Here is a 15,232-nt window from a genome sequence, read left to right as displayed (position 1 = left end):
AAACCAGATGAGATGCATGTCGAGCGCATCGGGCGAGTAAGTGACACGACAGCCGAGGCTCCGGGCGGACAAGTGACGTCAGGTTTATTGGCAGCCCTTATTACAGGAAGCAGTACATGCCGTGCTGCCATCTGGCGGTACTGCTGTACACTACAATGCAGAAAGCTTGCAATGCCTCCGATTCAGAGGCAATGCAAAGTCACTCTAGGTGGAGAAAACTTTCGAGGGGGGGGGGGATCAATACATCGACAAGGAAAAAGTAGTATATGGCTACAGGGCATGTTGGTACAACACCCTTCAGCACTGTTGTATATGTGTCTTTCTCTGCCTGGTCTTTCGTCTTTTGCACTATTTCCCCCCAATATATATAGTACATGGCTTTCTCCTTCAAGTTTGGTTAGGTGAATGTGTCAGGGACCATTGTTCTTTATTGCTCCTTGCAGGCCTGACCTGTGAGGGCATCTACCGAATGTCTGGTGTCAAGTCGACCGTGCAGCAGCTCCGGGCGGCCTACAACCGGCACGAGCAAGTATGCCTGAGTGAGCACGGGCCGCAAGTGGTGGCCAGCCTGCTGAAGCAGTTCCTCCGTGAGCTGCCTGACCCTGTGCTCACCAGCGAGCTGGGCCCAAAGTTTGAGGAGGCTGCTGGTAAGCCGCTGTCCTCGTTTCTTTTCTTGAGATTCTTTCAGGCATCGATTAACATTCTGTGGTTTTACGTGCCAATACTGTGATATGATCATGAGGCAAGGTAGTCAAAATTGAGATTCCACTTCTGAGGCATGCCTCAGAATCACTAAGTTCAATCCTAGAAGTTTTCACACAAGACCTTGTAAGATTACATTCTTTAAACCGGTAATTGCGTATCATGAGGGAAGCAAATGAACAGCTGGAAAAATCTTCACCATGTGCAATGCCACTTTTCCAGCTTTTGTGCTGTGCAGTATTTTCATTACAAGTGTCCTTAAATGCCGCTACTGTTGTCCCTTTGTGCTTCTTGTTTTCATTGAAGTGAACGAACTGATGTCCTGCACATGTCCTATCTTGCTTCTGTTTCATTGTTTGCAGAATGAAATAGATAAGAATTTGGCACACATGAAAAATGTTGCCCTTTGCATTATGCTTATTTGTTATCTGTGCTAATATGGCAGTTCTGTTCATGGCTGTTGTATTCCACGCATACTGGTATGTTGTACCTCTCTTTGTTTAGTAGCATTCGTGAATATTTGTATGTTGTACATGTGTTCACTGAGTATGTTGTACTTAGCGCGTAAGCTGAAAACAACTTCGAATGTTTCAGCCATCAAGGATGAGACCAGACGAGTGGAAACAATTCAGAAGCTGATTGAGCAGCTGCCCACCCCAAACCGGCTCCTTCTGTCGTGGGTGTTCGTGCACATGACTAATGTTCTCCGCATGGTGAGTGGCTGTCGTTTTAGAGCGCAGCTCTTAGGCGGCCGTTCCTGCATTGAGTGACATCGCCGTCGATGGTGTAACCGATAGACTTGAAAAAAATACCGAGGATTGAATGGGATTTGAACCTGGGCCCTCTGTGTGGCAGTCGAGTATTCTACCACAGAGCCACGCTGATGCTTTAAACTTATTTGCAAAAAGACCCTATACAGGCGTCATGTTGAGCAAGGAATTGCGTTAACCTATGTAATATAGCGGGGTAGAAGAGTAAAATAACAACCAGTCATCACACAATGCTAATTACACAATGAGTGTGTGGTTTAATGCTTCCCAACCACTGCAAGGTGCTCAGCCATAATTCATCAGCCACATGCAGCATCAACAAAGTGCACATAATACCTTAAAGATGTGTAGCAGATACCTCGCTTATCCGCAGAAAGATGAATAATGGTGTAATGGGTGCTGTCCTACTACACAAAAATTGTGATTTCTGGCATAGTTGATAACTTGTGGAAAGCCAAAACTTCAAACACAGTTGGCCTTGTGCCAGTGCGCAGCTGTGCTCAGAATTCACATTAGGCAGTATCGTAATCATCGGTGAATTTTTTTTTCTCTTCTAATGATGGGAACAGTGTACGTTATACTCACAGTAGGGGTGTGCGATTATTCGAACTTTCAAACATAGGTCGGCACTGTAAGAGAATACTCACTCACACTCACTCACCCCAATATTTTCAGCCTTCGCACTCACTCACGTTCATACTCACGCCTACTCACACTCATAGGCACTCACTCACGTTCATACTCACGCCTACTCACACTCATAGGCACTCACTCACGTTCATACTCACGCCCACTCACACTCATAAGCATTCACTCACGTTCGTACTCACGCCTACTCACACTCATAAACACTCACTCACGTTCATACTCACGCCTACTCACACTCATAGGCTCTCACTCACGTTCATACTCACGCCTACTCACACTCATAGACACTCACTCACGTTCATACTCATGCTTACTCACACTTATAGGCTCTCACTCACGTTCATACTCACGCCCACTCACACTCATAAGCATTCACTCACGTCCATACTCACGCCGACTCACACTCATAGGCACTCACTCACGTTCATACTCACGCCCACTCACACTCATAGGCACTCACTCACGTTCATACTCACGCCCACTCACACTTATAAGCATTCACTCACGTTCATACTCACGCCGACTCACACTCATAGACACTCACTCACGTTCATACTCACGCCTACTCACACTCATAGGCTCTCACTCACGTTCATACTCAAACCCACTCAGACTCATAGGCACTCACTCACGTTCATACTCACGCCTACTCACACTCATAGGCACTCACTCACGTTCATACTCACACCTAGTCACACTCATAAGCATTCACTCACGTTCATACTGACACCTACTCACACTCATAGGCATTCGCTCACGTTCATACTCACACCTACTCACACTCATAGACACACCCATTCACGTTCATACTCACGCCTACTCGCACTCATAGGCACTCACTCACGTTCATACTCACGCCTACTCACACTCAAGAGTGCTCACTCACGTTCACACTCACGTCCACTCACACTCATGAGTACTCAGACTCACACTCACAACGTTCAAATGAGTGTGAGTGAGTGTGAGTGAGTGCACTCATGAGTGAGTGTGCCGAGCTATGGTCGTTGATCTTTTTTGTAGTCGTTGAGTGAGGCCGTTTGGGACGAACTGGTGACGTTGAGTCCCAGCGAGCCTGGCAGTTCTCAATATTGTTAGGGTGGAGTCCGTGTGCGTTCACTTGGAGAAAAATCTGATGCTTCTAAGTCCACGTGAATCCGGCTGAGGAAACCTCTCTTTAGCCTGAATGTGAGTGAGCTTGGCTGAATAGTGTTTTAGCGAGTTTGAGACCAAGTGAGCCCATAAGAAGCAGCATATTTTTTGAGTGAACGAGTGAGTGTGTGCCATAAACTTTGCCGACCCCTGACACACATTCCTTGGTGCTTTTAACTTACCTTCATACTAACCTCAACTCTCACTCCTGAGTACTTACATTCAAAGTCATGCCGACTACCACTCAAAGGCACACACCATGGTTCCTCAATCACTCAGTTTTATTTACCTACCCACACTAACCGATACGTCCATAATAAGGTCTACTCCCACTAATGGCGCTAACTCATGTTGATAGTCATACTCAATTACAGTCATACTCACAGTCATACATTCGCACTTATATCCATATCTACTCACGCTCACAGGTCGTGTTCACACTCAATTATCACTCTCCCAGAACTCATGTTCACACTCGCGTATACTCACACACTTCGGTAATCACTCATCTTCATACTCTCGTCTACTCTCATTCATCGGCTCTCACTTTCATACTCACTCTACTCGCACATTTAGGTACACACTCACTTTCATACTCACTCCACTCACCCTCATTGGTGCTCACCCACTTGCATACTCTTTTATATTCACACTCATCAGGGCTCACTTACGTTCATTCTCATTTCCACTCACAGCCGTCGATACACACATTCACCGGCACGCGCTCAGGTTCATACTCATGTATACTCACACTCATCAGCACTCACTCACGTTCGTACTCACTTCTACTCACACTCATGAGTACCCACTCACGTTCATACTATGCCTACTCACACAAATCAGTACTCACTCACGTTCACTATCGCCTACTCGCACTCACTGGTACTCACTCACGTTCATAGGTCCACTCACGCTCACGAGCACTCAGTCACTGTTATACTCACGCCAACTCACACTCATCGGTAGTCACTCACGTTCATAGTCGCGTCCTCTTACCTTCGTCGATACTCACATTCATACTCACGTCTATTCACTTTCATGAGAGCTCACCCACGTTCACACTCATGGCAACATACAGTCGATACTCACGTTCATTCTCAGGTCCACTCACTCTCGTCAATACTTACTCACATACAGCTCCCTTCTACTCACACTCAAGAGTACTCACTCACGCTCATATTCACGCCTACTCACACTACTTGCACTCATTGGTACTCACTCCCGTTCATACTCACGTCTACTCACACTCATGAGTACTCACCCGCGTTCACACTCACGCGTACTCACACTCATGAGCGCTCACTCACGTTAACACTCACGTCCGCTCACACTCATGAGCACTCACTCACGTTCATATTCATTCCTACTCGCACTCATGAGTACTCACTCACATCCACTCACACTCATGAGCACTCACTCACGTTCATACTCATACCTACTCACACTCATGAGTACTCACACACGTTCATACTCACATCTACTCACCCTCATGAGTGCTCACTCACGTTCACACTCACGTCCACTCACACTAATGAGTCCTCACTCACGTTCATACTCACATCTACTCACACTCATGAATACTCACGTTCACACTCACGCCAACTCACCCTCATGAATGCTCACTCACGTTCACACTCACGTCCACTCACACTCATGAGCACTCACTCACGTTTACACTCACGACTACTCACACTCACGAGTGCTCACTCACGTTCATACTCACGCTTACTCACCCTCATGAGTGCTCATTCACGTTCACACTCACGTCCACTCACACTCATGAGTCCTCACTCACGTTCATACTCACATCTACTCACACTCATGAGTACTCACTCACGTTCACACTCACGCCAACTCACCCTCATGAATGCTCACTCACGTTCACACTCACGTCCACTCACACTCATGAGCACTCACTCACGTTCATACTCACAACTACTCACACTCATGAGTACTCACTCACGTTCATACTCACGCCTACTCAACCTCATGAGTAAACACTCACGTTCACACTCACATCTACTCACACTCATGAGTACTCACTCATGTTCACACTCACGCCTACTCACACTCATGAGTGCTCACTCACGTTCACACTCACGTCCACTCACACTCATGAGCACTCACTCATACTCACACCCACAACGTTCAAATGAGTGTGAGTGAGTGTGAGTGAGTGCTTTCATGAGTGAGTGTGCCGAGCTATGCTTTCAAATATTTTTCTAATAGTGTTTGCTATTCAACTTAATTGGCACCGGAATTTAACTGTTCCAAAGTATTCAAAGTATTCGAACGTCAGATTTTTGGACTCCCTGGGGACTATGAAATAGTCCGAAAAAGCAAATTCATGCTTTTTTATTCCACTCATGCGGTCAAATCGCCACAGCCACATCTGCAACAGCTTTAATGCCTCCCAGTAGACTCATCATGTTGGTGCATACCTAGGCTCTCGTGGATACATTCGGTACCTGCCATGAACTTCACTTAACTACGTGCCAACCGCCAATCGCAAATTTGCCTCTCGTGATCAGCGCCGCTGATACCAGCAAAGCGCGGAATAGATTACGGCTCTCTCGCATGGAGCGTTTGGAAACAATGTCGAAACAATGATGCAGATGGCACAAAGACTGTGGCGGAAGAGTGGACGACTTATCCAGCTTTCCCTGATGCGTGAGCGCATGTAAACGATGCGCACGTGCATCGCTGAATCTCTGCCGATACGCAGCATTTGCTGCCGCATGAGGCCTATTGTTCCTAGTTGTGTGCAGCACATCGCCAACTAAGCTGACGCCGTCACTGCCGGGGCGCTTGCTGTACCGTATGCATGCATTTGTCATGAAAGTGTTCATTACGCCCACTCCGTTCCTTACCGCACATGGGTGCGGTGATGGCGAGCTGTCAACATTCGTGAGGGTAACACGTCTGTGCAGTGCACTTAGCGGTCTCGCACAAAGAGGCAGCATGAACGGCGGTGTGGCGCGTTTGGGTTATATGCATACCACTATGCTAGGCCACATGCACTACTGAGCAGTTAGCTGAAAATACTTATCAGAAGGGTTGTCAGCGATGAAATCGTACTGGCGCGTTTGCCGCCATCACGCCTCTGTGCATTTCCGGTGCTTCACCGGAAAGACATCGTGGCATCAGCCACACTGTGCCATGACAGTGGCCTCATCAAAGTTTCAATATGCTTCACCCCATTGCACTCTGGCATTGCGGCAAAGCTGCCTTTCGGACTCTGCTAAAGCCACAAACGGATCGACTCATGAAATCGCTGGTTCAAACCTAAGAGATGATAGACATGGCAGAGGTGGGGGCTTTAATGAATGCCATTTCGGACCTGAAACTTGGGCAGAAAGTCCAAACAAACGGACGCTGAAGGTTTTCAGCATTTTAAATTTCAGATGTTTTTGTACATTGACATCTGTGGGGCAGATTAGGAACTCCGGACTCGAAGGGAACGTGCCCTTGTCCACCACATCAGTTACTCCACAGAAGTCGCAAAGGAGGAGAGGTTGAGGGAATAGCGTCTTTTCCTTTCACGTGTAAAGTGTTACCGACACCACATTGGTTGCACCAAATCATGTAAATAAATACAATTCGGCCTCTGCATTGCCTCATTCTTGATAAGACAACTAGGGAACACCACCCCTGCAGTGCTTCACCAACCTAGCCAAAAGATGCACTTTCACATTGCTATCTCATAAGAATATGCTTAGGGATCCTCTGCAACATTTTTCTGTAATTTCGCTTCATATTATTAAAAAAATATGCTAGAAATATGCGAAATGTGTTAAATTCGATTCGCACTCAAACTTCAATATTTGAATTTGCTTCGCACCTAAAATTTTGCTATTCGCACCGCTCTAACTCACACACAACCAAGGAGGTTTAAAAAGAACTGGAGTGGAGGTCCCCTATACGCGCCCACGCCAGCGGGTGAAGCCTGGGAAACCGGTTGGCAGCCATCTTGCTCCAGGCAAGAGGTAGCACAGCTTGAGCGCGCGCAGTGTAATTGTGAGCTTCCGCGGGGTCGTTTCAGCTGAGAACTAGACAGTGTCACTTATTTGGCCGAATTTTTTTTTTGTCCTGCCATATTGAAGAAGGCAGTTTTTTTACGCCATAATACATGGGCTGAAGCGTGCGTGATAACACGTAGAATTCGCTTCCAGCATTGCCGAAATGAAGCACATGGTGGAGTTAATAAGTGGTACATAAAATTTTATTCATCCCCGGCTTTTATATAATTTCAAAAGAAAAAAGAAGCATATAGTACAGTGTGGTTTTTACTTGAATCGATAAAGCAACAAATCCACAATAACTTCAAAATGCATCATAATGCAGACAGCCACGAAACTAACCATATGAAACAGGCGCTCTTAAAACTAAACACGCAAAAGAAAAGACGCAAAAGCAGACTAGTTCACCAGTTTGCTGCAGCTCTTGTTTACGCATAATATGCAGACAATCACAAAACTAACCATATGAAACACGTGCCCTTAAAAAGTAAACACAGCAAAAGAAGAGATACGAAAGCAGATCAATTGACTAGCTTGCTGCAGCTCTTGTTTACGCTCGTCTACAAATTTTTAACAATAACAGTCCTTGTCAGCTGCGTTCTTACTCCGCTCTGGGAGTTTTAAATGCGAAGCATTTCTTAGCGAACCTTTGGTGCATTCACCGTTTGTATCTACGAATCTATCTACCTAGCCGCCTACGCCTGGGTGCTCTCATGGTCGCCTAGTTGACCAAAATCGGCATGGGAGAGTAAAAGGATTTGACGAATATGACTGTCAGGTCATGACATGAATAACGGGAAAACCTGTCGCATACGTCGTCAATCCCTTTCCTACAGACACGTGTGGCACATAGCCGTTTACCACTGGCCGCAGTGTACGGTTATGCGCCACAGGTGACTGACAATTTATATCTACCCAGGAACGGCGAGAACAGACGTTAGTAATTTAAATGCGAGAGCGTTAAGAAAAACCGACATCGGCAGCGTTGACCTGACGAATGGAAAAAATATTAGGATCACAGCAGGAATCGAACCCAAGCATTGTGCGTGGCAATCAAGTATATTACCACATAGGCACGTCAGGCATACAGACTGGTTTGTAAAAACAGCCTATGCAGGTGGAATGTCAGTGCAACGTCAAGTGTGGTTGAGGTGCTGGCTATCTAATTTTGCAAGAAAGCAATACAGCATAGACCGCTTATAACGTAAGTCACCGGAGTCGCGAATATCCGTACTATAAGCGGTACCGCACTATAACCAAATCAGCATTTTTGAAAGGTTGCTTGTGTGCAAAACATGACCAACAGGCAGGCGTGCGATTCCGACTATCGAGGCATGCGACTGGGACGTAAGTTTGCATCTGCTTACATTTGAAAATGTTGAATGGTTAGCGTCCGCGGACCTGCGGTGCCGACATAACGAACGCGGAAAAAATGCGCCGTCATGGGAAGTCGCCGCGGTAACATACTGCGCGTGCGTGCGCGATATCGAGAACGATGGCGACCGCAAACCACCACTCGAGTGTTTCACACGCACGCCCGCATTTTCGTTAAAGATGTAAGTCACCCCTTCTAAATGCAAAATGTTTCATTGACTCCGCACCAAACCGCGACTTCTGTAGTCCGCGGCCACCGATGTGGCAGCTAGCACCCGTTAGGCCTAGCGTGCGTGCTGCAACTTAGCATGCCGTCGCGAGAAGCTTGCCCTAGACAACACGGAGATCGGGCGTAGAAGAGATCGCACTCGCGAGCCGAGGGTATCACGCGTGAAACGAAGTTTCGGTTCGCGGTCGGGAGAACAGCCGCGGCAACTATCCTGAAAAAGTCTTTCAAGCTTCTAAGTCCGCCTGTTGGTGGCAAAGGCGAAAGCTCAATCGCGTCTCAAAGCATTGTTACTTGTGGGGGAATCGAGGTTGCACGTGCGATATCTGCGCTCTGCGACGAAGCAACTATTTTCCCGACGGAGACAAACAGCGGTAACGTGCCCTTGATGCGGACGCGCACGCCCGTACGTAGCGGAGCGCGCATGTCAAGCGGCTGAAGAAAAAGGGGCAAAGGCTTCTCCGTCGGCCACGCAACCGCTCCCCCTCCACACAACATGCACGCACCCGCACCGGGCTGCGGCCTCCCACCGCGGTCTCTTCTTTTTCCTCCCCCCGCTCCTTGTTCGTTCGTTCCGAGTCCCCTCCTCCTTCGTAACGCCGTCGCCGCTCCCTCCCCTGCCGGCGCATCTCCGCTGAGAAGCACGCTCGCTCCCTCACATCTCTGAGAAAGTTCCGACAGCCGCATTGTAACCGGTCTTTCATCTCGGGGGACTGCACAATAAGCGGTATGCGTATACATGGAGTTCTATGGGAGGGTAAACGGGAGTCAGAAAAAACCGCATTATAGCCGGTACTGCACTGTAAGCGGTTATGTTATAAGTGGTCTGAGCTGTACACAGTACGTATGTACTCCTACGATACAGGCGTCATATCAGATTAACGTCTGTGGTTCCAGTGTTGGCTCCGTTTTTTAGCAGTGTAATAAACAATACATTTTATTCCTATGTTTCAGCAAGCTCTATTGAAGCATTTCTCGACCCCAGATGAATCCATTACCGAAAGTTACCTATGATATTCACATGGTTGCACCATAAAGTGCACTTAGTTTCGATAATACTGACTATGTACTCTAACGTGAGGGCTGACGTTACGTTGCACCATAAAGTTACCCTTTAAACGCCAGTGTTGTTGACGTGCCTGGTAAGCCCACGATGTGCACACAGCTACTACACTTAGAAAAAAATCACAGCATATCCACGGAGTGAATGATGATGAGTGGGCGAAGCTGCGGAGGTTCATCGGTAAACCGTGAATCTTCCGTGAATTCTGCCCAGTACATCGTCACCGACGTGAGATCGGGCGCGTTTATACTAAAGGTTCGATGAGAGTTATAACGACTTGCAGCTCACTTTAATTTTACATGTACGCTGTGAATTTTCATTGTTAAATCACGCACAGGAGAAATCGCACACACGCACTACCTTGGAGGTCAAAATCCAGTGCCTATATATATATATATATATATACGGTGTGGTCAGTGAACGGTTGTGCAGCGCGAGCGGTCGGTTTTTTCAATGGAGACGCTGCCTGCGTCGGCGCCGCTGCGCCGTGAGGCAAGATAGGTGGGGGGGACCATAGGAGAGGAGAAAGAGGGGGAAGCGTAGGAGAGGAGAGGGCGATACATATCACGTACTGTCGCAGCGCATTGTCTTTAGGGAGCCTTCATGTGTGCACGCCCCCTCCGTTTTTAAGACTGGTTATGGGAGAGGGGAAGTGGAGAGGGTAGAGGACGTGGGGAATGGTGAGGGGAGGGGAGAGGAGGTGTGTGGAGAGGGTATGCGCATGCGCAGTAAGGGTGGTCACGCCGCACACCACCACCGCCACCGGACAGATACTGCCGTTTACTGCCGGCTGCCGGGAGATACGCCGGACAACGGAGACGTGACAAGGTTAGAGTAAGAGGAGCTACGCCCCTAAAACACGTTGATCCACCTCGTAACGCTTGGCTCAAAGCCATAAAATACAGCATAGACGTACTCGCTGACTGCTTCACATGGAACAGATTCCCACAACGCGTGGGATCTGCCGAATTTCTTTCTGGTTCATTTCTTTTGAAATGTGGTGAAGCCTGATTTTACAGCGAAAGTAATCAGATCAAAACGGCAGTGGGGTAGTTGTCCGCCGCCGCCGCCCGTGTTCATAACCACTATCGCTCGAAATAAGAAAAAATCGAATAAATAAAAATAAAGAGGCTCAAATGGGACTTGAACCCGGGTCCTCTGCGTGGAAGTCGAGTATTCTACCACAGAGCCATGCTAGTGGCTGGAACTCCTTTCCGAAAACATCCTTACAGGCGTCAGGTCGGGCAAGGAATCGCGTTAAATGTGTAATAAAGCGTGTCAGAAGAGCAAAATAACGACCAGGCGTCACACAATGCTGATTGCACAACGAGTGACCGGGTCGTTATTTTCTTCAAATTCATTACAAAAGGCTCAGCCATACTCCTTCATCGTCATCCACAGGCAGTATCAACAAAGTTGATGTAATGCCTTACAGACGTGTAGCGGGTACCTTGCTTATCCGCAGAAAGACGAATAATGGCATAGTTTCCTACTACACAAAAATTATGATTTGCGCCGTAGTGGGTACCTTGCAAGTGTACTTGTATTAGTTTCCCCAAGAGAGTTTAGAACAGGCTCTAGAAAGGCCGCTCTTCCAGCTTTCGCTGTGATTGTGCTGCGTGCTCCGCGCAGGCCCGGCGTTTTTTATGTACAGCTTGGCAATCTTCGACAAATTGTAAATGTGGTTATCGAGTGGATCGCAGTCCGAAAAATGATACATCCACAACACTCGTTTGCCACCAACGAGTGGAGAAATTCGCCATCTGCAGAACTTCCGCGCGGGCTCAAGCGACGACCCACACGTTTTCTGCCTGGAGCAATATGGCGGTCGTCGGCTTCAGCGGCGGCGTGCCGCCTCCACTCCAGAAGCTTTTTTTCAACCTCCTTGCACTTAACGTATAAGCAATAGTGCTGACGTGCTGGCTGTTACATAGCTCGAACTTGTTCGTTCTAATAGTAAGGCAATAACACACTTCATGCTTTATAAATGTGCCTTATTCTTTCATGTTATAGTTCTTAATTAGTGTGTTGCTTTGCTTCCACTTATCGAGACGCTCTGCTGGCAAGGGCAACGCCTTCAAATGCAGCGTCAGCGCAGCACTCCGCTCTAAACACTGTACGCGAGAGTCGCATTCCAAAAGCGCTTCTTTATTTCCACCCTCTCCATATATATAATCATAAGGGTGCAACTATAGTCAGTTATATAATTTCTACGTACACTGTATACCACTGTCGCTTCAATAAAGGGTAATTTTGGCTTGCTGGACTTTCTGTTCTGTTGCTCCATAATATTTGGTTTGTGCGTGTTTGCTGTTGTGTATTTCAAGTCTGCATTTGTCCTCTGGATTTTTATGGGTCTCACTGTCCTCATTCATATGCTGTAGAAAAAATAGCGTCATGGTGATAGTAAGCGAAATAGCGAAATGGTTTGGAATAGGTACCATTCCGTAATGCTCAGGAAGGACCCACCCATTGAAGTTTATCGTATTTACTCGATTCTACCACGCTCTCGATTGTAACGCGCACCCGTTTTCCGCGACCAAAAAAAAAAGAAGCAGAACATCGATTGTAACGCGCACCCATTTTTCGTGAGAGAAATGAACAAAAAAAGTCCGTAGGAGTCAACCTTCGCACATTCCGAAGAACAAGTATTTGGGTTTTAAAGAACCAATGTTTCAAAAAATAAAACACAAGGTCAAACAGCGGGCCTTGCCGCTAGAACTGTCACCACTACGGCGGCGATACAAGTCGCGTAATGGAGGTAATGGATCAATCCTCGTCGCTGTCGGACAACTCCTTGTCGCTGTAAACGCTCTTCGATTTCGGGAAACCGGCCCTGCTTTGGTCCACTGAAACCTTTTCCTTAAGCTTTGCTGTAAAAAGAACCTTCTGCTTATGTTTGCGCCAGTCTCGCACGCACGTTTCGGGAACTACGAACAACTGCAATGCGGCCCGATTTCCGTCCGTCTCTGCACATGCAATAACTTTTCTTTTAAATGCGGCATCGTGGTGCACTCATCGAGTATTTGGAGTCGGCACTTTCATGCCATCGATGCGAACGCAGAGCGGGATGACAAACTCCTCAGCACACGTACGAACTGAAACAATGGCTGAGGCGCGTAGGAGGCGGCCATTTTGAAATGCCGATGGCAATATGATAACCGAGTTTCTTTTTTTTTTTTTTTTTGTACTCGATTCTAACACGCATGCGATTTTTGGACTCGTTTTACCGAAAAAAAGGTGCGCGTTAGGTACCTTCCTTGCTGTGAAGATAACGTCAATAGATAATGCAGAATAGTATTTCCTGGTGACTTTTTATATTTATTTACAGTGTGAAAGAAATGAAAGACAAAGCATGGACGACACAATTTGAGCGTTGTGTTGTGGCATCCTTAGTCTGATTTATTTCATGCTGTGTTAAATGTGCATTTGTCAAATGCGGCAAGTTGGTCACATAGTAAAGATGCGTAGCTTAAAATGAGTAGCGAACAAAATTCAGAGACAAAAGAAAGAGATGTAAACAGGATAAGCGCTAGCTTCGAACCATGTTTATTTAGGAACATACATGAATATACAGTCAAATCCCGCAAAAAGAAATTGACGAGACGCACGAAAAAGTTCGTTGTCGCGGAATTTCATTGAAGCGAAATTTCATCTATAGACCACAAAAGTTAAGATCCGATGATCATGACTCGTCCTTTGGTCCCGGCGAGCACATGCATTGTCCTTTGCATTTAATTCTCGCTAACTCGGACGTACTTGGCCGCACTCCGAGTGAATGTATTTTCTTGTGTATAACACGCACAAAATATGCCCAAAAATTTAGCAATGAAGTCGGGGTGCGGGTTATACGTAAATTTCAGTGTGCTAGTTGGCTTCATGGTAATGCCAGGAAGGCGGCTTTGCGTCAATACGCGAGTTACAGACGTAGGTTATACACGAGCAAATACTATATGCGGACTACCCTTGAAGCGTGCCGATCGCATAGCGTCGCGAAGGAGCGTGTCAAAGTCCACTAGAGGTTAACTGAAAACGAAGTGCCGAAGCTCTGCACTACCACAGTCATAAGTGAGCGAAAGGAAAGCCGAAACACTTTGTGCCGTTTTACTTTATTGCCTTTAATCTTTCTTCCAGTGTGTTAGCTGCGTACTTGAGCGTATTCGCTATCGATGATCGCGACGATAGCGACCGCGGCTTTCTGCGCAGCGGTTGCAGCAAATGGTAGTTCCATTTTCAATCTGTGCGCGCTGGCCGTGCGCGTGCCTTCAGAACTGCGTCGTTGCTATCTGTGATCGCGTCTACCGCGGTTTTGACCGTAGCATTGCTTTGAGTCGGCGCGCGTAAGTTGGATGCGCGCGTACTTTCACGGTCGCCCATGATCGCATCGACACGACCGCATTTGTGTTCGCAGCGGTTGCGGCAGAATGCAGTTACGCTTAACTAGGTGCGTGCTGTCCGCGTGTGTGCCTTCAAAACGCTGTGGCTGTCATTCACGATCGCAGGGCTTGCGATGACAAGCAGTAGTTTTGTTTTGAGTGCTATGTCAAAACAGTGGCGGGAGTTCTTGAAGAACGATTCATGCGCGGCCCGCACGCGCATCAAACCTGCCGGCAGCATCATGGTGGATGGACGATCTGTCGCCGAGCACCTGAATAGCGAAGAATTTACCGGGATGTGCGTGTGGTGGCAGAAAGCATGTCTCCAATGAAGACACAGGTCTTGCGATGCGGCCGCACAGCTCTGACAACGAGAAATGGTCGAGTTTCTAGCGGAATTTTGCGGCAATCCTAGGCAAGCTCCTTTTCCTTATGTGGTGGCACTCGCGAAAACTTCGTTCAAGCGGAATACCCCAAAAAATTCTTCGTTGTGACGAGACATTTTTCTCATTGTTTTCTATGGGCAGCTGACGGGGAATCGAAAATTATTCGTTGTGGCGGAAATTTCGTTGTAGCGGTATTCGTTATAGCGGGATTCGACTGTATACCAACTCTAATTACAAAGACCTTGCGCATCACGTGTCTTGATAATGTGATGTTTTTTTAGTTACATCGTGTGCATGTGATGTGTGAGATCTTTGTGATTAGAGTTAGTACACATTCACGTGTGTTCCTAAAGAAACATAGTTTCAGGTTAGCGCTTGTCTTGTCTACATCTCTTTCTTTTGCCTCTGTTTTTTGTTCGCTACTAATTTATGGCTTCCTTGGCAGGGGATGACTAGTTAGCTTTTGTTTTTGCATTCAATGGCATGTTGTTTAGTCACGCAGCTGCCATAATGACGTCA

General features: G+C 47.1%; 1 protein-coding gene across 3 annotated transcripts in view; it reads left to right on the top strand.

Moving 5' to 3' along the window:
* LOC119393886 (ralA-binding protein 1) overlaps positions 1-15,232 on the top strand; it is a 70,371-nt gene that overhangs the window by 15,144 nt on the left and 39,995 nt on the right. For all 3 annotated transcript variants that reach the window (XM_037661073.2, XM_049416404.1, XM_037661074.2), the window contains exons 6-7: positions 444-647; positions 1,297-1,415. In XM_037661073.2, the coding sequence (XP_037517001.1) occupies positions 444-647; positions 1,297-1,415 (323 nt within the window). The remainder of the gene's footprint in view (positions 1-443; positions 648-1,296; positions 1,416-15,232) is intronic.

The sequence above is a fragment of the Rhipicephalus sanguineus genome, chromosome 5 (assembly GCF_013339695.2).
Source record: "Rhipicephalus sanguineus isolate Rsan-2018 chromosome 5, BIME_Rsan_1.4, whole genome shotgun sequence".
NCBI classification, from domain to species: domain Eukaryota; kingdom Metazoa; phylum Arthropoda; class Arachnida; order Ixodida; family Ixodidae; genus Rhipicephalus; species Rhipicephalus sanguineus.
Note: the sequence above shows the minus strand (reverse complement) of the source record. Positions and strands in the feature narration are given on the sequence as shown.